Source organism: Lissotriton vulgaris, chromosome 4_1 (genome assembly GCF_964263255.1).
Source record: "Lissotriton vulgaris chromosome 4_1, aLisVul1.2, whole genome shotgun sequence".
Taxonomy (NCBI): Eukaryota; Metazoa; Chordata; class Amphibia; order Caudata; family Salamandridae; genus Lissotriton; species Lissotriton vulgaris.
Window position 1 is genome coordinate 1,261,506,438 of NC_141691.1, and position 23,011 is coordinate 1,261,529,448.

At 46.6% G+C, this 23,011-nt stretch overlaps 1 protein-coding gene across 1 annotated transcript in view; it reads left to right on the forward strand.

Annotated features, from left to right (window-relative positions):
* The window catches only part of LAMA1 (laminin subunit alpha 1), a 533,346-nt gene that overhangs the window by 221,854 nt on the left and 288,481 nt on the right, over window positions 1–23,011 (forward strand). Inside the window, exons 13-15 of the mRNA XM_086965467.1 lie at window positions 8,393–8,494; window positions 16,757–16,968; window positions 22,695–22,806. Coding sequence (XP_086821593.1) covers window positions 8,393–8,494; window positions 16,757–16,968; window positions 22,695–22,806 — 426 coding nt within the window. The remainder of the gene's footprint in view (window positions 1–8,392; window positions 8,495–16,756; window positions 16,969–22,694; window positions 22,807–23,011) is intronic.

Consider the following 23,011-nt stretch of genomic DNA (forward strand, 5'->3'; position numbering starts at 1 on the left):
ACCAGAAAAGCCTCTGCCGGAACAGCGCAGTGGTACCCTTCTGCTCCCTAATGGAGGCACCCTCCTTGAGCGCCCGTGCCATCACTGAGGCCACTGGCGCACTATTGCCTTCCGGCAAGGGTCAACACTGCTGTTCTGAATTGGGCCCAATGCCCGTTAAGCACTCTGTGCCGAAGTCCTCCTTCAACCCTCGAGCATTGCCTTCGACTACCGCTTCAGCATCAGACTCAAGGATGCAGCCATGACCACCCTTTGACTCGAAATGGGTGGACCAGAAGTGTTCGGAGCAGAGACATGCCGCCCAAACATTCGGAACTGAAGGACATCTCCTCAAAGCATTCGGAACCGAATGACATCTCCTCGAAGCATTCAGGGCTGAGGCATTCGAGTCAAGATCGAGTCAAGATCGAGCCCCTATTCTGCTCACTCCAGACCTTCCACTGCTGCATCCTCTTCTGCCCATGAGGACTTTGACCAACCAATCCTCCAGCAAATGCAGGAACATCTCAAAGCCTACACTGCTGCCAAAAGACTCAGGGGCATATGTAGAAGGGGATTGTGCCTCCAGAATGTCACTTTTTCAATGTTACAGTATTGCAATGCCCTACAACATATTTACAAAGCAGCTTTAATGGGACATGCAATGGATGATGCTGTGGGCATTCCACTACTCCATTGCTTTTTGACATTGCCCCAGATTTACAAAGCTGTGTAAATCTGAGGCAGCGTCAAAAACCAACGGCATTCAAAAGTAGGCGTTAGATTGGCGCAACAAGGAGAAATACTTATATTTCTTCTTGATTTTGCTTTTTTCTTGTGTGCTGCATTCTACAGCACAAATTGAAAGAGCAATATCCCATTAATGATTGTTTTTGGTCAGGAAGTGTTAGAAAGTGCCCTCTTTCTGCATGGTTGAGCCCACTTTTTGCTGAATTGCTGATGTGCTTTGACTCAGTGTGCCCTGGGCTTCTGCTAATCAGGTACCCAGGGGCTATGTTCTTTCACTAAAACTGTATTGAAGCCTAAACCCAATTGGATCTCTGGCCACAGGTCAGCCCCTGGTAAATGGTACCTCTGGTACCCAGAGTATTGTGACCAGAGAAGGCCTCTAAGGTCTGCAGCACTGATTGTGCCATCCTTAGAGGTCCTGTACCCGTACACTCATACACTGCCTTAGCAGGCTGTGTGTTGTGGTGCAGAACAAAGTGAAGAGTCGACATGGCACACATCTCTGTGTTACTAATGGGTCACTCAAGACAAAATATCTTGAGTAAAACCGGGTGCACTGCTATGAGCAATTTTTTCTCACTATACTGAATTTTAACGGGCTGTTTCCATTCATTTTGGTTAAGCAGCGTCCAAGTGTAACCGTTTGGACACAGCCACGGACATTCAGGCGACAGATTCTCTTCACTTCATACCAGTTAGTCTACGCACATCCAGAACTACGCCCGCAGTGTCGAGGATTTTTCCTTTGCCGATCGTAACCCACGAGTACAACTTCTAGTGGCCTCTGAGGAAGGGACAAGAGGTCCTGAAATGCATTGGGCCGAAGTTCATCAATCGTCACCAATTCTGTTGTAACAATCATATTGTGACTATGTTTGATTTATGCTGAACTGATAGTCATGTTGTTTCTAAAAATCAAGTCATGAAGCAATGACTAAAGAACTTAGAAAGATTTCATGATTCTGAAATTCGCAGAAGTAAATGATGATTTACTGAAAGAGTATTGTGTAATGATCAATTTGTGGTTGTGTTATATTGTTAATAGCTGACAAATAGCCCATTCAAATTCAGTATAGCGAGAAAAAATTGCTCACAGCAGTGAGCCCGGTTTTACTCAAGATATTTTGTCTTGAGTGACCCATTACCATCACATTATCTTAGGGACTGGCAGCTCTTTGACACCGTGCAGCACGCACTAGTTTGGATTTTTTTTTCAATTACTTGTTTGCTCCACATTGAATAATATTAACCCAAAGGTGTGATAGTGACCAATCACCATTCTCATACACATCTCTGTGTGCCATGCCTACAACCCACTGCCCTGGCATAGATCAGTCACCCCTCTAGCTGGGTGCACTATGCCAGTGGTGAGGGTACAGGTGCATGAGCAGTGTACCCCTACAGTGTCTAAGGCCATTCATAGACATTGTAATTGCAGTGCTGCCATTTAGAGTATATGGTGCTGGTAGTTTGTCCTTAGGAACTCCACAGCACCATAATAGTCACACTGATAACTGAAAAGTTTAGTATCAAACTTCTCAGCACATTAAACCCACACTGATGCCAGTGTGGGATTTAATGAAAAATGCACAATGAGGGCATCTTAGAGATGCCCCCTGAAAACTAACCTACCACTAGTGTCCAGGCTGAGTGGCTGCATTCAGCTGCCACCACTAGACATGTTTCTGGACTCCTGGGTCAAGAGCATGCTGCTCTCTGGGGCCTGAAATAATGCACATCCTCAGTAGAGGTGCCAAGCCTCCTCACCAGGATGGGCAGGGTTCATGAAGGGGAAGCATCAAAGTCTTGCCACCTTTGTGATCTTCCCCAGGCCACTTGCTGCTTTTCAGCAACTGGTCCCCACTGGTTCTGAACCCCACTTTGGGCGGGAGAACCTGAAGGGAAAGAAAAACAAGTGAGGAAGAGAGGTGTGCCCACCTCTTCCAACTCCACCCCTCAGGCGGGGGAGGTGAGGTGAAGCACAACTCTCAGTCCCCGTCATCTTGCAGATGGGGGACTCAGCCAACCAGGGAAAGGCTTTTGCCCCCCTCCCACTTGAGGGTGGCATAATAGGGGGGTACCCACCAAAGACAAGAAGAAACTACAGGAAAAGAAGAAGAAGCACCGAACAGCTGTGCAGAAGCTAACAAGAGAAAGGCGCCCGCTGACTTGGCCCCAGCCCTGCCGGCCTGTTTCCACCTCGAACCTGCTCCTGTAAAATCCAGGTGTGTCCTGCAGCCAGCAACTTTGAAAACTCTGCAGGACCTGCCTGCTTTCAACTTCAAAGACTGTGTCTCCCGTGAACACCGGATTTTTTCATCAGCAACCTCTGGTTCTGGCCGGACTCCGCGGATCCGGCCCACTCTGCACCCACCGTCCACTGCCCGAGCTCGAGTGAGCAAACACCACAAGGAGGTCCTCCGGCAATCCTAACCCGAGATCCAGCGACCCCTAACCTGCCGCAAGCCTTCAGCCAGCGCCTACATCCTAAATCCGGAAAGTCTGCCCAACCGCGACCAGGAAGTGGTAAGAAGATCCGACCCAAAAAGGCCTTGGGTGGCCAAACTGATGGTGCCCAACCAACCCCCTACTTCCCAACTTGCCTCTCGAAGTGGTGGTCGCACCCAGAAAACCTTTGTCCCCAATCCTGCAGTGCCTTTGCAAACTGGAGGTTCCCTATTGCAAACAACAGGGCATCCAACGTCTAAACAGCACCCTGCACCCGGCCGCCCTAGAGCCGCTTAGGGTGCACCTTTGGTGCTACTTTGTTTCCCCATTTGCCCTGAGCTAAATTCCAGGAGCTTTGCTCCCACAACCAAGTGGCCTGCTCGTCAGCAGCCACCAACCGGAGGCCCCCTATCCCACATTGGACAACATTTTGCTTCAGCACTCTGCACCCGGCCGCCCTAGTGCCGCTTAGGATGTAACTAGAGTGCATCCTTGACCCTGGGGGACCCCTGAGTCTACCCCAAGAACCTCAACTCCCACTCACAAATACTTATCTCAAAACTGATAACACTATTTTCCTCAATAGGATAACATTGACTGTTTTTCTGTTTTTAACCAAAACGATTTTACTTGCCTGTTTACAGGAAATGTCCCAGAGTAGTATCTAGGTATACTACTCTGAGTAAGAAAAGTAATCTAAAAAAGTAACTTACCTAGTATGTTACTGCAAAGCCCATTCAAGTGTATGTACTGTATTTACAAAGTATTGCATTTCTCTGCAACCATAGTGTAAGTCAAAACAAAGTGCATATACAATTACAATTCAAACTGTTTACAAACTGCATTACTACTGTAAAGTATGTATTGCTCACCTGTGCCAGGCTTACTTGGTTCTAGAAAATAAAATAACTAAAACATACATGCGTACATGAAACATGTTTCATACAAAAACTATTGGTCTGAAGTTCGGTCTTTGAGTGTGTGAATTCATTTGGTGACTGAGTGTGTGCAGCAAATGCTTAACACTGTACTCTGATACTGCCTTACTGCTCGACCACACTACCACAAATAGAGAGTGAGGTGCTATCTAACTTTACCTCTTCCTACCATTGGGTTCCACAGGACTCTGTTCACATTATACCTTACTTTGGTATAGTATATACAGAGCCGGCTTCCTACATTGGTGGATCAGCGGTGGGATATACAACTTTGCATATTGTTTGACTACTTGGTTACCACCTAATCACATGACAGAGTTCTTAAATTGTCTTTAGAATTATTATTTTTCAAATAGGCATTTTTTGGCAAAATTACTAAAAGTCTTGCTAGGGCCTTGGTTAAGTTGCTGTAGAATTTTAGAAAAATAAAAAGTCACTGTAGCTAGAGTTAGAAGTTATTTTTTAACAATGTTTCAAAACAAGAACCCAGCTGTTAGTAAACATAACCAGAATGTCATGGAGGACATGGTTGAGGAGCTTGACCTCACCCCTTACCTTCACTTGTCTTTCAAGGAGGTAAGGTCCCTATGCAAAATTAAAATCATAACCATGGGGTCCCATCCCACCAAACAAAAGCTCCAGGAGCTGTTGGCTAGGTATGCTAAGGACCACTCATCTGAAAATGGTGAAGACCAGTCAGATGAGGAAGAAGAGGGAGAGGATGACCAGGTAGATCAACCTTCCCCACTTCTTAGGGTGAAAAGGACCCCAGTGAATCTGACTCCAAAAATTAACCTCTCCGTACCTAGATCCCACACAGGTGGATCAGGAAAGCCTCAATGAGGAGGGCATCCTGCTAGCCATGCTGCCAAAAATATTAGACATAGAAACCAGACTCCTGGCTCTAGAAAAAGAAAGAGCAGAGATAGGCCTAGGACCCTTCAATGGTGGCAGCAATCTAAAAAACATAGAAAAAGAAGGATCCTATGATCTCAAGATCCCGAAGGGATTGTCCCTAAATTTGAGGAGCGTGATGATATCACTAAAATGTTCACAGCCTTTGAAAGGGCTTCTGAGGCCAGAAGGGTGAAAAATACTCACTGGGGGGCACTGCTTTGGGAACTGTTCTCTGGTAAGTGCAGAGACCGACTTCTGACCCTTAGTGGGGCAGATGTTGGGTCTTATGAACTCATGAAGAGAACTCTGATTGAGGGATTTGGACTCACAACTGAGGGGTATAGAATTAGATTCAGTGGGGCTTAGCAAACCCAGACTCAACCCTGGGTGAAAGTTGTAGACTACTTAGTTAAGACACTAGATGGCTGGTTGACTGGAAGCAAAGTGCAATATTTTGATTGTCTTTATAGTTTGTTTATGCAAGATCACATATTAAGTAATTGAATTGATGAAATGTTGCATCAGTATCTGGTAGACCTAGATTACAATTTCTCCTGAAGAATTGGGAAAGAAGGCGGACCATTGGGTCAAGAGGACGGTAAGGAGGACGTCCACTGGGGGTGACCAAAAGAAAGGGGTTACAAAGCCTCCCCAAAGGAAACACAAAAAGTAAGGAGTCCCAGGTAGACCCCCAAAAACCTGTCCAGGAGGGTGAGCCCAAAGACACCTCACAAACCAAAACTGGGTACCAAGGTAAGAATTGGGATCCCAACAAGCCTTCCCCTGGAAACTAGGCCCAACGGGTGATTTGCAGATTCCAGAGGTAAGTAGGCACTTCCCCCACCTACTGCTGAATGGAATCCCAGCCACTGCCCTGAGAGATATCTGTGCCAGTCACACTGTGGTGCATGCCATGTTGGTTCTCTCAAACCAGTATGTCCAAGGGGAGACAAAAAGAGTAAGGGCTGTCCCAGAGGGTGTTACTGTTAGGCCTGTGGCTGAAGTGCTCCTAGAAATATCTGGGTCCCTTAGATGGAGAAAGGAGGTAGACCTCCCCCTTGATTGCCTCCTTGGTAATGACAACCCAGAGGTTGGTCTGAGCCAAATAGAGGTACCAGTCCAATGCCAGACCTCACCCAAGAAACCTGGGGGGAGGGGGGGGCTCAACCTGCAGTTAGTGCAGCTAAGCCCCAAAAGAAAAAGAAGAAACAGTGTAGGAAAGGTGGGTAACTGTTAGCCACAGTTCCAGTGGGCCAGTGAGATTCTATCCCAGTAAGGTAGAACTCCAAAATTGATACTGGTGAAGTCCCCCCATGCCAACAAAAAGACATGACTACTCAGGCAACGGTCCAGTCTGAATTGGTGGCTCCTCAGCTGGCAGAACATAGGGTGGAAGAATGGTGTTCACTACCAAGTGTAGTGAACCCCCCACCCTAAAACAGCAGACTGGCCTCCCAAACCCAAAGAAACATGTACGTTAGCTACTTCACCTACCAATGTAGAGCTCAATGTGTGGTTCTGGGTACTGACAGCTTTCAATAGCCTCTGCTGGGTGTTAGCCTTCATGACAGCACTGTCCTTGGCATGGTGGCCTAGCACCCTGCCAAATACCAAGTTAGGCCCCCTGACCCTATTGGTCATGGTGGGTTTGCTCAAACTGTGGGTAACCTCTGTGGGTAAGCTGGGCTTTGCACTAGCTAAGTGAGAATTTGCAAAGGTAGGCACCTTTGAACCTAAACTAAAAAGATGGGGTGAAGACACTAAAGAGCTAGGAAAGGAGCATTGGGAATTAGGTTCTGAAACTGCAGATGTAGGCCGGCTCCCCAAAGGGACTGATCTGGACTGGAGGGTGTAAGGCAGAGTAGGTCCTGCAACTTTCAAACCACTTCCTCTCCAGAAAGACAAGGAAGGCTCTCACAGCTTTGGCTGAGTCTCCTGGTCTTTGGGCTGGGGGGGGGGGGGGTTGGGGGGGGAGGGGGCTTGTGTAGGAATGTGGGTTTCTGTTGCAGTAACCCCCCACTTTTTGCCAGACTACTGATGCACTTTGACTTGATGTGCCCTAGGTCCCTGCCAATCAGGTTCCCAGGGGCTGTGTTCTCTCCCCAAAACTAACCCAATTGGCATCTCTGGCCACAGGTCAGCCCCTGGTAAATGGTACCACAGGTAGCCAGGGCACTGTGACCAGGGAAGACCTCTAAGGGCTGCATGTCCTATGATGATATTAGTGACATTAAGTGTGTGCTAACCAAGGCTTTAGTAACTTTGGGGCTGATTTAAAGTTTGGAGTTCAAATTTTATTCTGTCAGGATGAAAGAGTAAAATACACCGTTGCTCTAATGAAGTGCTCCAGATTCAGAGATGCCCGCCACCCCAGCAGACATCTCTTAAGTTGGAGGGAACCGCGTACCCGCGGTTCTTGTGAGCACATTGAAAGTATGCCATAGGCTCAGTCAACATGATGGTGCTGTGCAGCACACTCTCAAAATCCTTTTCTGTTTGAAAAACAAAATTTCAAAACAGGATTTTGTTTTTGAAAAAAAAATCAATGCCCCCCTCACCATGGGACTTTTCTTCCATGACGTGTGGAGTAATTGAAATGTTTCTACTTTCACTTACCGCCATGTTTTGGATGTCGATTTGCAAAAGTAAAAACTGACCATTTGTCTGCCCACTCTAAATATGTCACGCAGACAAATGTTCGAACCTCTAATGATCCTTTCTTGATTAAACCTATCAGAGGGGTGTTTTAGAGGTGAATATTGAGCTGTGCCCATTGCAGACATACTTTCTGCTGACTCTAAATGAGGGAGGACGAACTTCATTTTGGCAGTAATGGTACTCCATTAAACATTGAAACTGTACCCTCTCCCTCAAACTCTAAATCAGGCCCTATGTGTGTACAATATCAACCTATTTATTCTCAATTCTCTATGCCATCAAGAACTTCAAAGCAGTTGATGTATTGTATTGCCTCGTACCAGCCTTACATCTTCAATAGGTAAAAATTGTGGTTGCACTTCGTTGGATCGGAAACCCATCATTGGTCACCCTCTAAAGTAAGCGCAATAAGCCACACTACTACCTAGATTCTGACCTAGAATCAGTGGATGACCATGGGGCTTCAGGGATGGAATTATGTAGAAAGAAATACACAGGGTAGCGTGAAGGTTTTATTAGACAACATTTAATTCAATGTATAGAGCATGACAACGGGATACTAAAACCCCCTGGAAGCAGGTTTCTGACACTAGTTATGTGCCCCTGAAAGTACTGAATTATAAAATGCAAACTGTTTATCTGTCCATCTCTAATATATGTATGACAAACATCAGTCTTACCACATGTAATATATCTGTTTTCATCTTTTAATGTCATTTCAGTTAACAGCCTATGGTGGCTTCTTGAAATACACAGTGTCTTATGACATTCCAGTGGACTCTACGGATAGCGATTTGCTGTCTGACATGGATGTAATCATTCAGGTAATTATTTTATCTGTACTCGTGTTACTTGTATTGTTGACACAAAACAAGACATGCATAAGATATATATAAAAATGTAAAATAATCAAGGTTACCATTATCCAACGAAATGGCACTCATTGTGTTGATCTCAGAAAGATGAAACACTGAGTCAGCCTCGTAATCTCTATACTGCACCTAGAGCACAGCATGTATCTCATGAGCGAGGAAAGAGCCCTATAATTGCTCAAACAAGATGAGCCACCATTCCTGGCTACTTATTCTGATCTGCCTTATGTGTTCCCCTCAACAAACTACCAATCAGTTTGTCTACTTGAGGTACACTATGATTTTGCATCACAGTCACCGTTAGAGCCTAGTCTCTCCCCTTTAAAGGATAGCCCAAAGAGTATTACCACCAATAGTCGAGGGTGGTAAGCTCCGCCTTCTAATCCGGGTGAGAGGTGGATTCTATCTCTCCTAGGATGGCTGTGTACGTGTTTTCTTAGTATAAACGTCTGAGCAATCAGCAATAACTGGCGTCCTTGCCTTCTGTAGAGCTCTAGAGTATGCCTGGTATGCAGTTTGTTGTGCTGTGTGTGTCTTGTGCTTAAGATATTGAGACTGTGGGCAGAGTGAATAATGAACTGGTGTCCCTAGAGAAAATGCAGCATATGCGGAGGCGTGGCTGCGCTGTGATCGGGATGGCCGCAAGGAGCTGAAGCTCTCCAGGCCTAAGCGCCTGAACAACCTTTTCCCAGCTCCAAAAGTGGCCCAAAAACCCGTAATGACAGGGTGACATCCTTGAGACGATAACAGTGGCCACAACGGCATGCTATATTCCCTAGTGGTGGAGTAACAACTTCTGCCCGACGGGAACCCTGCCGGAGCATCTCAGCAAAATGGTGGCGGTGCTGATTCCAGCGAGAGCGGCGCCCGCTGCACTGTGAGGAGGCAGCCCAGGACCGCCACGGGGGCAGTGCGGTAGGTGCGGCGTGTGCTGCTGCGCGTCTGGAGCTGGGCTACCACCCCAGCAGGCGTCCCGCAGTCCGGGAGGTTCGTTCGGCCTCCCGCGTGGCAGCATCACCGAGCCCTGGTAACCACGAGTGTTGCGTGCTGCGCGGCCCCGTAGTTTTTTGTTTGCTGGGCTTTGGTTTTCGCCCCAATTGCCACATGCTCGCGGCACTCCCGAGAGTAAAGATACAGCGCTGAGCTCCGGCGCCTGTGTGTGACCGCCCCTTCCATAATGCTTTGCCTGGGAGCAGGAACGCTTCCACTATAGTCCCTCTTTCGCTAGGCCTGAAAGCCTCATTACAACACGGGCACCTTCTCCAGCACAGGGCTTGACCCAACATACACAGAAATCTGGCTGCATTGCGCCCCGCCTGAGCCCCTCTATTCTGATACTGAGTAGGCATCCTCTCCTTTACTGAAAGGACTCTGGGATTTGTTACATGTTCCACCTGAGGCCCATTTGTCAAATTCCTGGGCCTGGTCATGACTGCCTGAAGCAGTGGTGAGGTGTCCCTGTGCACTGCTTGCTCCGTAGGGTGCCCCTGCAGCATCACATTGGCTACCTCTTTGACTGACCATACTCTCACCTTCACCAGCGCGCCTACCAGAGCAGTTGCGGCATGGTCCGCAGAGACCCAAAGCAACGAGTACTACCCTTCGAGAAAATCGCGGACCCTACCAGAGATCAGCCAGGCGATATGGCGAACGGTGGTCCCCCCGTCAATCTCGACAGAAGATGCCAACCATTTGAATCCATTGTTGTTGGAAATGAGGGCTGGAATCAAGGCACTTGATGTCCGCTTTGACTCCTTGGACAAGCACATCGCAGATCTGGGCGCAAAGATCCAGGGGCATGATCGACGTCTAGATGTCGTTGAGTCCCGTACGTCTGATCTGGAGGATGGAATGGCACAATAAGTGAAGAGGATAGACCGTATGGAACGGATCCTAAAGGAAGTCGCGACAAAACTGGAGGATTTGGAGGTGCGCAGCCGTCGTAATAACATTCGCCTGGTGGGTGTGCCGGAGTCCACTACTTCGGGCACATGGATAACCTAGTAGAGACAATCCTAACCGACCTGTTTGGGGAGGATGCCTTCACTCCTGGCTTCGTGGTGGAACGCACCCATAGGTCTCTGGGCCCCGGCCCCAACCTGGGTTGCCCGCCCAGGCCCATTATTGCGCGAATAATGAACTTCAGGGACTGGGCTACTGCATTGAGATTGGCACACGAACATGGTGAACTCTCTTGGCAGGGCTCTAGAATATCTCTATATCCGAATTTCACTTCTCTGGTACAAGACGCAAGGAGGAAGTATCTTGGGGTGAATGCGGCACTAAAGAACCTAGGGTTAAAATATCGTATGCTATACCCTGCCAGGTTGAGGGTGGAGGTAAACGGACGTGCCCGAATTTTTGAAAATCCCACAAAAGTACAGGAATTCTGCCGCAATTACAAACTTAACAGCAAGCGCCCCACAGAAATGGACGCCACTTCACCCCCGCACCGTGGCTCAGCTGTCAGTGTGGATTTATTCTCGAACTCTGGGAATGGATGACTGTTGGTCACCTGATTTCTTCTACCAGGCCGCTCTTTTGACATGTTGCTGTGAAGAACGGGATTTACTATGTTGCATATAGTTTTTGTTTAGGTTGCTAGGCTGTTGGATAGTGATAACCCCCCACTTTGGTGTACACTTAGAGATTGTATTGGTGACCATAGACTGTACCGCATTTGTTCCCTTGTCATTACTGTTCAAGATGCTATTGGTACTATTGAATGTTTTGGTAAAGTCAGTATTGCCTCTCCGGATGGGCGGGAAGGCTGGGAGGGGTTTTGTCCTTATTGCTCAGTACTGTTGCTATGCTACACTTGTTTGCAACCATGATAGATGTGTATCACTCTCTGCTCCTAAGATTCCCTTTTATGATGGCACAGTTAGGTTATAATACTGGCCCTTCGACCGTCACACTAGCTACGTGGAATGTCCGGGGCTTAAACAATACACGCAAAAAACATCAGATTGTTAATTATTTACTTAGACATGGGATAGATGTGGCCTTCCTTCAGGAGACGCACCGTCCCGCCAGCGATCAGGCCAGGTTTGCATCCTCCTGGGGCCCTTACAGATTTTTGCAAACTACAGCAACTATGCCAGGGGTACGGCCGTCCTTATACACAAGCGGCTTCCCTTTAAGTGTCATACCTGTTACTTGCGACACTGAGGGCAGATATGTGATAGTAGTGGGCACATTGCTAAACCAAAAGATAGCGCTGGTATCTGTATATGGCCCCAAAAATGACTCACTCGATTTTTTTTTATACATTACTATCCAAATTGCTACAGCTAGGCCCCGTGCCTCTTCTGTTGAGAGGCGATTTCAACATTGCCCTGCACCTGCCCTCCAACAGTACTTCTTCTGCACCGGACCCCAAGCCTCGAGCTCATAGAGCTTTGCGCTCCCTGAGTGAACACTTCTCCCTCCTGGACATAGGCCGCACTCGAGACCCGAGTCACACTACCTACACCCATTATACTAATCTACACGACACCTGGACCAGACTAGACTATTGGTTAACATCGCCGGAGATCTCCTGTTGGTTCCATAAACTTCAAACCCAGAACGTATTCTGATCACTCCCCTGTATTGGTATCCCTGAGGGTCCCATGTCCCGAGAGCTTTGAAAGACAGTGGAGGTTCCCCAACCGAGCCCTAGATGACGAGGTGTTTAGACAGGAGGTCCAGGAAGCAATTGAAGATTATTTTACACTTAACACAGAGGCATTGTTGTGGGAGGGTTTCAAGGCTTACATTCGGGAAGTATGTATGTCCGAATGCTCTGGAGTGTTAGGTGGTATTCAAGGTACTCTTGCTCGGGTGGACAGGGAGCTCGGAGCCCTGGACGGTGCACAAATGGAGTCAGTTGATTTGACTCACGATGACAAGAGGGCAGCTCTGCTCCTACAGTACAGGGAGACTGCTGAGAATGAAATCCTATATATGGGGAAATACCATAACACCAGGGTGTATGGGGAAGGGGACCGCCCTGGTAGGATAATAGCTCAAATGGTAAGACCCTCCTACACGAAAGCCTACATCACGGAATTACAATCATTAGCAGGACAGCACATCACTGACCCTTTGGAAATACAACAAGAATTTCTCTCTTATTTCAAAACACTGTACTCCACCAGGCTGGGACGAGATCACACTGACCAGGAAGCCTACCTATAGGAGGTGGTGCTAGTATATCTCGAAAGGTTCATGCAGGACTTTCTAGTGATACCCATCACAGTAGAAAGTATAGACAAAGCCATCACCTCCCTGAACTCATCCACGGCACCAGGGTTGAATCGGTTCACGGGGAATTTTACAAAGCCTACAAGGATCTACTGATCCCTCGCCTACTGGATATATATGCTGAATCATTGGAAAAACAGGTCCTTCCACCCACTCTTCGTGAAGTGGTTATTATCTTACTTCCCAAACCTGGGAAGGACCCCTTGCTGTGCGGTTCCTATTGTCCCTTGTCCCTCCTAAATTTAGACTATAAAAGCATTTGATTCCCCGGAATGGCCCTTTTTTCTGTCTATAATGCAGCGGATGGGGATGCAGCATGGCTTCATAGTCACCACCGCCCTGTTGTATAGTCAACCCACTGTTAGGCTCCAGCTCAACAGTACTCTATCGGCACCATTTCCTGTGTCTCGTGGCACCAGACAGGGGTGCCCGTTATCCCCCTTGTTGGTTATATTGGTGATGGATCCACTGATAAGGCACTTTCAGCAGAAGCATTTACACAGAGGCATACAATTCCATACGGGCCCGCTATTGCTCTCGTTATATGCAGATGATACGATCCTTCATGTTCGTGACCCCAGACCAATTTGGATCCCCTCATACGAGAAATTCTGCGATTTGGTACCATCTCCGGACTGGGGATAAATTGGCAAAATCAGTAATTTTTCCTCTCACAAAAGGCACGACCCAATGGACACTGGAATTTCTGCTGGAATGGTGCTCAGAGTCGGTGAAATACCTTGGGGTGCATATTCACCTGGACACAGACCAGATTATACGTCGCAATTATGGTGTAGCAATCTCTAAACTTTAGACGCAAATAGACCATTCGTTGAAGCTTCCTCTTTCCATGGCAGGGCGAGTTGCCCTCAATAAAATGATAGTACTCCTGAAATTTCTTTATTTATTTCACAATATCCTGATACCGCCTACCAATAAATGTTTTAACACTCTTCGTACCCAGTTGATTAGACTGGTCTGGGGCAACAGGACACCCAGAGTGAAGTGGCAGGTCATGACACTCCCATACGTCAGAGGACGATACGGCGTCCCGGATCTGCAGCTGTACTACCTGGCAGCACAATGCAGCTTTGCACAGACATGGTATCATCCGGATGCTAGGATCACACTTTTAAGGCCAGAGTCAGATTTTATACTTCCGAACGCCTTGACCGAAGTCCTGCCTCTCGGTATCCCACGAGATCCCAAAGACATTCAACCGGTCTCCACAACCAGCTGGGCTTGGGCTAAGCTGGGACGAATTACAAACATCTGGATGGTTTATTCCTCCGACCTGCCACTCCCAAACACCAGGGGGCTGCATGTCTGCATGTGACGGGGGAAAAGCTGGTGCAGAAAACTTGCACAAAATTCAATATGGTCAAAATGGGAGACTTTTTCTCTGCGGGCCACATTTTTGACCCAGACGACGCGTCCGCTTTCCCGGATGCGACGTTCATGGACAGGTTTGTGTTTGCTAGGCTTCGGTCAGCACTCCGAGCGCAGTTCCCTGACTACCCACGGAGGCTCCGTCCTTCTCGCCATTTGCAATGGTAATAGGTAGTAGCAGAGGGGTTAATTTGATTTCGTAACTTTACAGAGCATGTGCTGACTTGATCACATTGGAGGATAGCAGAGTGGTTAGTGCGTGGGAAGCAGACTTGGGCAATTCAATATCTGATGAACAATGGACAGCCTGCTGTACGGTGACTAAAACTGTATCCCTAAATAGCAGACACAAGCTGATCAATTTCAAGTTTCTACGCAGAATATATGTCACCCCAGCTAGAGCACACAAGATAGACCCTAGCAGACCACATTATTTTCAGCGTTGCTGGTCTCCACAAGCAGACTTTGCACATTTAGCCTGGACATGTCCACGTATACACGCTTTCTGGGTAGATGTACACTACACATTGAGCAAGATTATACAGGTACAGATGTACCCCCTGCCCGAGATTGCACTCCTGGGGTAGGTCATCCAACTCCCTCTTAAACTTCGTCGAATTGCCACCATCGCTTTGCTCTTGGCTAAAAGGGAAGTGGTGATACACTGTGGAGGTAAGAAAGCACCCACAAAACAAAACTGGATCCGGAGCTTAGCTTCCTGCTCCATGAGAAGCGATCAATACGCAGACACAATCCCCCCCCCCCCCCCCCCCCCCCCTCCTCCAGACCCAAGAACATTTGGGGACCCTTCAAGGCTTTCCTTGCAGCACAACAGCAAGAACCCCCAGCCAACAGGAGCAGGGCCTCGTCCCAACTGGAGTGGGCTAAATTGCCACTCACGCAGCAGTTAATGACTCAAAATCTGACACACTCATCACATATGGCTTAGTCCATTCCTGTCCCGTAGACAGACATATGGGTGGAGGGAGCAGATGTTTATATAGCAGCTTAAATTATGACATAATTAGAATTGGGCCTTGAAGTACTGTTTGAATATGACATTATATATCACAGGACCAGCTGTGCGTTGAAGTTAACTTATATTGAAATATTATGTGAATGTAACCAAGATGTACCAAGATGTCCTTTATCTGAGCTCAGTGCTGTGCTTTGTCTTTAACGAAATCCTAAATAAAGTTAAAAGAAAAAGAGAATGCAACATATGTCTGCACAATATGGTGGTTTAGAATGCCTTTGTTCTCTGTTGTTTTGAGAAATTGCATGTCCTCTAACACTGTCTGAACTGTAGTTAACTGGTGGTCTGTTGGCAGCACAAATCTACCCCCTGCCAATCTAGTTTCCCCCCACTCTACGACAAGCCCACTTTTCCACATTAGTTATCCTAAACAGTGTGTAGCCAGCAGCCAGGGGTAGATGGCTAAAAATTTCTTTTTCCAACCCTGACTCGTTTGGACCATGCACTTTTTTGTGTGAGGAGGACCATTTCAAAATGGATACATATCTTGTCCTTTAGTTGACTTTCACACCCTTACAGCGCTCCGAAATTTGGATAGATTCTGGCCTCTTTGAGTGTTTATCCCATGCTATGTGTAGGCACTTTGTACGCTAAAAGTAACAAGACTTTGCATATGCCATATGTGACGTGTGACACACCTTTGTGTGACATAATAGTAAATGTAAATGTAAATGTATAGGCATTTATATAGCGCACTACTTACCCGTAGGGTCCCAAGGCGCTTCGACTGCTGCGAAACCCTTCCTGGCTTCCCTGAGAGATGGTCCCTTAATGGGTATCTCCTGGGTGAGACCAGGCATCCCCGGCAGTCTGGTGGGGCCGTTAGTGAAGATAAGGCAAGCTAATGCCCAGAGTTGCCGAGTGTGATCACTGATCAGAGTGGGCACCGAGGCGAGAGAATTATCGAGTCCGCTGACCCTGGTCCAGAAACCTGCCGCGCCGGGAATCGAACCCTGGTCCCGGGCCGTCCTCTGCTCTCGGGTCTGCCGCCTCTAACCAGTGAGCCACACTACTTCACTTCATAGTGTGTCTCATCTTCCTCCTTTCTACTGCTCCGCAGTCAATTATTCTCTCTCTCTTTCTGTCTTGCTTTCGCCTTCTCTACCCTTCGGGTTCTCTTCCTTTCATTCACGCCTATGCTGTATTTCCTGCTAGTCATTTATCCTACTTGCCGTAATCCTGCATCTTTTGTGAAATGGAAGTTTCATCGTTCAGGTTTGGACATTTTGCTTCCCACCCCATGCACACCTACTTGACGTCTGTCAGCTGTAATTAATTATGGAAGTACAAAAATAAAAAGTAAAAAGTGACCGCATTAAAATGGAATGAGCACTAGAAAAATAGCTTCACAGGGACTCTTAGAAAGAAATGTATGATAAAGACAAACTCTTTTCTTAGAGGCTTCTACAATAAAAACAGAAGAAAGAATATACTGACAGCTTTGCAGATTACCTAATTGTACAAAACACAACCTTAACAAAAATAATTAACAAAATCATTAATCCTCCATCTCCACAAACACTGTTTTTGTTCTGTTTTAGGGAAATGGACGTTCATTAAGCACACGGTCTGATGGACTGCTTTTACAGCCCTTCGAAGAACATGGGGCTGGAGTGGAAATTGTTCCCGAGAACTTTGTAGATTTCTATACAAAAAGACCAGTAGACCGGGACCTCTTAATGACTGTTTTGGCAAATGTGAATAGTCTCCAGATCCGTGCAAGTTACAGCACTTCGCAGAACGCTGTCTTCAGGTAAGGGTAGTGAAATGAGAACCATGTAGATGAATTCAAATCTGTGGGTTTTATTTTCATTTAATTCATGTGCCTGGTGATGATATCTCTGTTAGACCTTTTAATGCTCATTGCATTTACAAGAGTTAGCAGTTACAGTATTTCTGCCTCTAATTGGAAATCAAGAACTTCAGAACTGTAAAGTTTTCCTCCATTTTTAGAACATACATAATTAGGGCCAGATGTATCAAAGGGTTTTGCCCATTCTGTGTCTATGGGGAAATGTGTTGATACATATGGCCCTAAGTTGGAATGACAACTGTGTCCTAGTGCACAGTATACTTATGGTTTCAGTAACATTGGCCCAATGTTGATTGTGAAGATCTGTCAGAGGATATGTAACAACATGGGTTCTGCCCATTCAATCCACCTGGATTTTTTGCTTTTGGATTACCTGGTTGTGCACTTGTTACTGTGGGAGAGCCCCTTTAACTAGTGTTTCACCCATGGCAATCACCGGGTAAATGGTCTGCCTGTGTTTACTACTGGTGTCCACCCTTTAAGATAAGGCCACTGCGATGCAGCAAGGGTAAGGGGCACTTGTGTGAGGGCTGCGTGTGTGAGACTACCGTTGGTCACAGCACTGTACTCCATACAGGTAGGCTAGCGCAGGGTTGACTCTGTAAGGTCAGATATTGGCATGGGGTAGGCCTTATAATTTCACTCCTAGGGAAAGTCAGTGTGATTTACTATGCGTCTGCAGTGTTTTATTATATACTTAGGGGGGAACTCTGCCATAGACTGCAGTTTCGCTCCCCTTTGGCCTACAGAGTCCAGCAATTCCCACACAATTAGATATATACTTTATGGGTGATCCAGAATTGTCATATTTCTCTGGCTCAGCTCAGGATCAAAGCCTAGGGCATTTTGTCACCCTATTGGGCCAAGTTAATTACATTGCTCTCCAGCAGAAGGAACAACAGCTTCCCCATATGAAGGGAGCAATTAACAATGCTTTACTCAGCACCTCAGAGGGGAGGGGTGGGAAAGAATATCTACATCTGTTAAATAGTGTCCACACTATACCAGGGTTGGAACAGCCCAAGCCCACTGAACAAAGGAGGGAGCCCAGACCTCTGGAGCCAACATAGGAGGGGCAGCTCTTTGATGCTTTGGTGGCAAAGCCACTGGCAGTGATATTAGTGGGGAGCAAAGCTGAGACCCCAGAGGAGTTGTGACCAGTGACTCCTGGATAGTGTCACCTTGAATTGTTCCAGCATGCTGAACAGGAGGGTTGGGACAGGGGTGGAGAGTTGATTTGGCACCCTAGGATTGGCCAGGGTGCCTGGCTTCTAGAACATACCACCCACACTTAAAAACCCTTACACAAGGGGGACAGAATGCTTTTTATTGGAGCTGGACGCTCGGACTGGACAGAAGCAGCCATGAACAACTGAAAGTAGAAACCTCGGAGGCCCTCCAGAACTAAGGACTCTGCCTACAGTTGACCCCAATACCAGTGAGTCTCTCTTCAGATTCATGGAAGCTGGTCCTTAACACCCTAAATGGCCAGGTTGGGGCACGATTTGGAATTCTGCACCCACATTAGAGGAGAGATGCTCCAGAGGACAGAAAAAGAAGATTGGGGCATGCAGTCGGTGACACCGGCTCCCTGCAAAATGTGCCACCTCAGGAGCCAGGTGGCTAGGCCTCACCATCAAGTGCAAAATGAGCCCAAGAGCAGGCAGAATGGCCCAACAGGGCCCCAAGATATTGAAGGCAGATAGATTTGACCACCTCGCCGCAAAGACCTGGAACACTCTTCCCATCCACTTACGGCAGACCCAAGACCTGCTGACCTTCAGAAAACTCCTCAAGATCTGGCTTTTCGAGCAGTAGCAGCATTCCTCACCCCAGCGCCTTGAGACCCTCACAAATGATATGATTGATTGATTGATTGATCCCCTAGCCAACGGTGCACGGGGAGCTCAGCTTCAGAAGTGCAAGAACCCCCAGGGTAGGCCATGGTGTGAAGATCGATGCAAGGATTGTTATTAATTTTAAAACCCTGGGAAGGGGTGTGCATGGTGCCACCTTCTCAGAGCTCTGAAGTCCTGGGGAGGGGATCAGCGACAGATTATGTATTCGGACAGAAGCCCTGGACCCCAGCTCCAGGCTCGAGCTACCAATAAAACCGAGGAGCAACATCGTGCCCCCACCACGAAGAGAAACGGGAGACAAAACCCCCTCTCTGGGCCCTGAGGAACAGGGTTACTGGGAGAATTCCATTGTGCCATCCCCTCCAACTGTGGCCAATCCCACTTCCATGTGTCAGGGGGAACGGGGCAGTCACCACAAAGAAGACACCATGCCTTCAAGAGCAGGTACGGTATAGGGGCGCAGCCTGCTCCTGCGCCAGTACAGGAGAATGCTGATCAGCGAGGAGCCATCAGGGGCAACTGGGTTGGTCTCCCAAGCTTCCATCAACAATGAGAGCCATGCGGCGTGCCCGGGTGGGACAGGATACCCCAAGGAAATAAATAAAAAGAAAACAAATCTGAAGAAGCTGTGTGCCTCAAGGACATATGGCCCTTGAGGAATGTGACCAGAGCTGCTCATCTTATATTCACGTTCCCTCGACGGAGTGCACCTTAATGCTTTGTGGGGCTGAAACTGATACCATATTTTTTGGGCTGGTTGTGGTGGCCCTTGGTCAATGGTTTTATGTATCAGTGAACGTGTGGATGAATGAATGATTAAGTGACAGTGCATTGATATGTATGGAAGGAGTGAGTTCATAGGTCAATGAATAGTACAATAACGGTACATTTGTGTATGATTGTATGAATTATTGAGTGTGTGAATGAACTGTAAATGTAAGCAGGGTACATGAATGAAAAAGGGTGAAGTCTCTGACAGCATTAATAACAGTCTTATAAAAATTCCAAGAACTGCCAGAATACCAATACAGTGCACGCTTTGTTCCAAGGGTGGGCGCCATTTCGCCAGTTATGTGTCAAGAATTTGTGCTTATTTGCAAGTATTATGTAGAGTGGGCACCACTGTGCCATGAAGTCCCTTGTCAAGAATTACCGATATTATCATTATGCATTTTCAGCCATCACTGATTAGCCCTAAATGCATATTCAGATTTGCACCATCACTCATTGATTTGAACTGAGGGCATAATTCACAAATATATTTTTGTCGGTAAAGGAAGTTTAAATAAAAAAATGGCTTGATTTACACCCTAGGTATGTTCAGCAGGATACATTTTAGGCACAAATGCGCTTGCTACCGCATAATGGTTTGGCAAAAAATATCGCAGAATCTTAAGTCCACACACTAGGTGGGGAGTGGGAAGATCAAAATGTGATTTACATAGTCATTTTGTGAGCAGCCGCTAACGTGAGATTGTGAGCTTTCCAATATGTTTTATTTGTGACTCCTATATTGTAAAATTTAAAGGCACACCAGCATCATGAAACCAATGCTGCAATAAGTTATCTATATTCTTACTCCAGTGCCTTCATAACACATTTAATAATAGATCAAGCAGAATATCATCATAGGTTTTATTTCTGTCCATAAACTTTAAGTGCAATGTCAACAGGCCAACAATTAAATTCAATAGTGCTCAGCAAGCCCAGCACCTTTTCAACTGAATATGGTACAGGCACTCCTGAAGAAAATAGGATAAAAATACATCACAAAAAGGAAATCACAATGTGATGATTTGAATTTGGCCATGAGACACTTGCTGGACCAAATCAAAGGAATTGAAAATATTTACGAAAAACTGTCTTTGAGTGATTGCAATAATATTTCTTCAAAGGTAATTGTGTATAAGAGACCCATCAGGTGAAACATGTGCTGTTTTGCTCCACAGGGCTAGTCAAGTCAAGTCAAGTCAAAGAATTTATATAGCGCACTACATACCCAGAGGGTTTCAAGGCGCTTAGGGAGGGGAGGAGGATTATTTGTCAAATATCCACGTTTTAAGTTGTTTTCTGAATGCCAGGTGGTTCTGGGTAAGGCGAAGGTAAGCGGGGAGTGAGTTCCAAGTTTTAGCAGCCAGGTGTGAAAAGGATCTGCCTCCCATGGTGGTCTTGTTAATGCGAGGTACAGTGGCGAGGGCTTGGCTGGAGGATCGTAGTTGGCGGGAGGGGGTGTAGAAGGACAGTCGTGAGTTGAGGCAATCTGGTCCGATGTCGTAGAGTGATTTGTGTGCGTGGGTAAGCAGTCGGAAAGTGATCCTCTTATTGATGGGTAGCCAGTGGAGGTCTTTCAGGTGACCAGAGATGTGTTCGTTGCGAGGGATGTCTAATATGAGTCTGGCTGAGGCGTTTTGGATTCGTTGGAGTTTCTTCTGGAGTTTTGCAGTAGTGCCTGCGTAGAGGGTGTTTCCGTAGTCCAGACGGCTCGTGACCAGAGCGTGGGTGACTGTTTTTCTTGTGTCAGAGGGGATCCAGCGAAATGTCTTTTTGAGCATGCGAAGAATGTTGAAGCAGGAAGAGGATACAGCATTGACTTGTCTGTTCATCGAGAGTGAAGAGTCCAGGATAACGCCTAGGTTCCGTGCGTGGTCTGTCGGTATGGGTGCCTTTCCAAGGGCTTCCGGCCACCATGAGTCGTCCCAGGCGGAGGGGGAGGTACCTAAGATGAGGACTCCTGTTTTATCCGAGTTCAGTTTCAGACGGCTTTGTTTCATCCATTCGGCAACTTCTTTCATTCCTTCGTGTAGGTTATTTTTGGCGGTGCTGGGGTCATTGGTGAGAGAAAGGATCAGTTGAGTGTCATCCGCGTATGAGATGATGTTGAGGTTGTGTTGGCGGACGATGGCCGCGAGGGGGCTCATGTATACGTTGAAGAGGGTGGGGCTAAGTGAGGATCCTTGTGGTACTCCACAGATGACTTCAGTGGCTTTGGACTTGAATGGTGGGAGGCGGACTCTCTGGGTTCTTCCGGTGAGGAACGAGGTGATCCATTCAAGTGCTTTTCCTTGGATTCCGATGTTTTTGAGGCGTTGTAAAAGGGTGCTGTGGCTACTGCTGCTTCTCACTGTTACCAGTTATTTGTTTTTGGGTTGTGACCCTGCCCAATGAATGTTAATTGATAATAGAACTGTTAATACTGTCATATCACATATGCCACCTCATGTAGTTCACATGCTTAACTTGCAGAACTAAATCCAAAGCATTTAAAAGCACTGTAAAACAATAGGTGAATCATGTTTACCAGCTGAGAGAGAGGATTTTTTTTACATCGGAGAGAACAGCCTTTTAAGTGACACGGGTTAAAAAATCATATTATTGTCCACTTTTGCTTGAAACCAGTTGAAAGTAAAACTCAGTTTAAACACTTCCCCTATTCGTTTTTTTCTGATGAAACTCCTGGCTGGCAGCTCTAAAGGTACATTTTAGGATTGTATTCTTAAAGAAAATGCCTTGGTGTGATATGAACTAGATTTTTTTAAAAACCCATTTGTAATAAGTATTATGTTAACAAATATAGGCAAAAATTCGGACTGTTTTACGTTATTTTACATCCAGCAAAAATGTACTGCCTTCGATTTAATGTCTACTGCTGACTTTTATAAACTCTGAATTAGTATAATATTTTGAACCATGACGCGTGTGAATCTGTGCTCATTTAATCAGAAATGCTCACCGGCCTATCTTCCTGCATACTTTTGGGGTTTCTGTTTGAACCTTTTAAAAACTGCATGCAAATTCCTCCCCTTGCAGGTTAAGCTCTGTCTCACTGGACACGGCACGCCCAAATGTGATTGATCTTTTACCTGCTGCGACTGTGGAAAATTGCGAATGTCCCCCTGGTTACACCGGCACTTCCTGTGAGGTAGTATCATCTGTTTTAAATTGTTGGATTACAGGTACAATTAACTCTAAAAGAAAAGTGCATTCAACGATTTCAAAATAAAAAACTCTGCTCTTGTTTAAAAAAACCCTGGTGGCCGAATCTTGTTTCTTCGTTTCCTAGACCCTTGGGGTGTGCTGAAAAAGGAAATTCCTCAGGTGCTCTCTCTTGTTGAACAGCTTTAAAT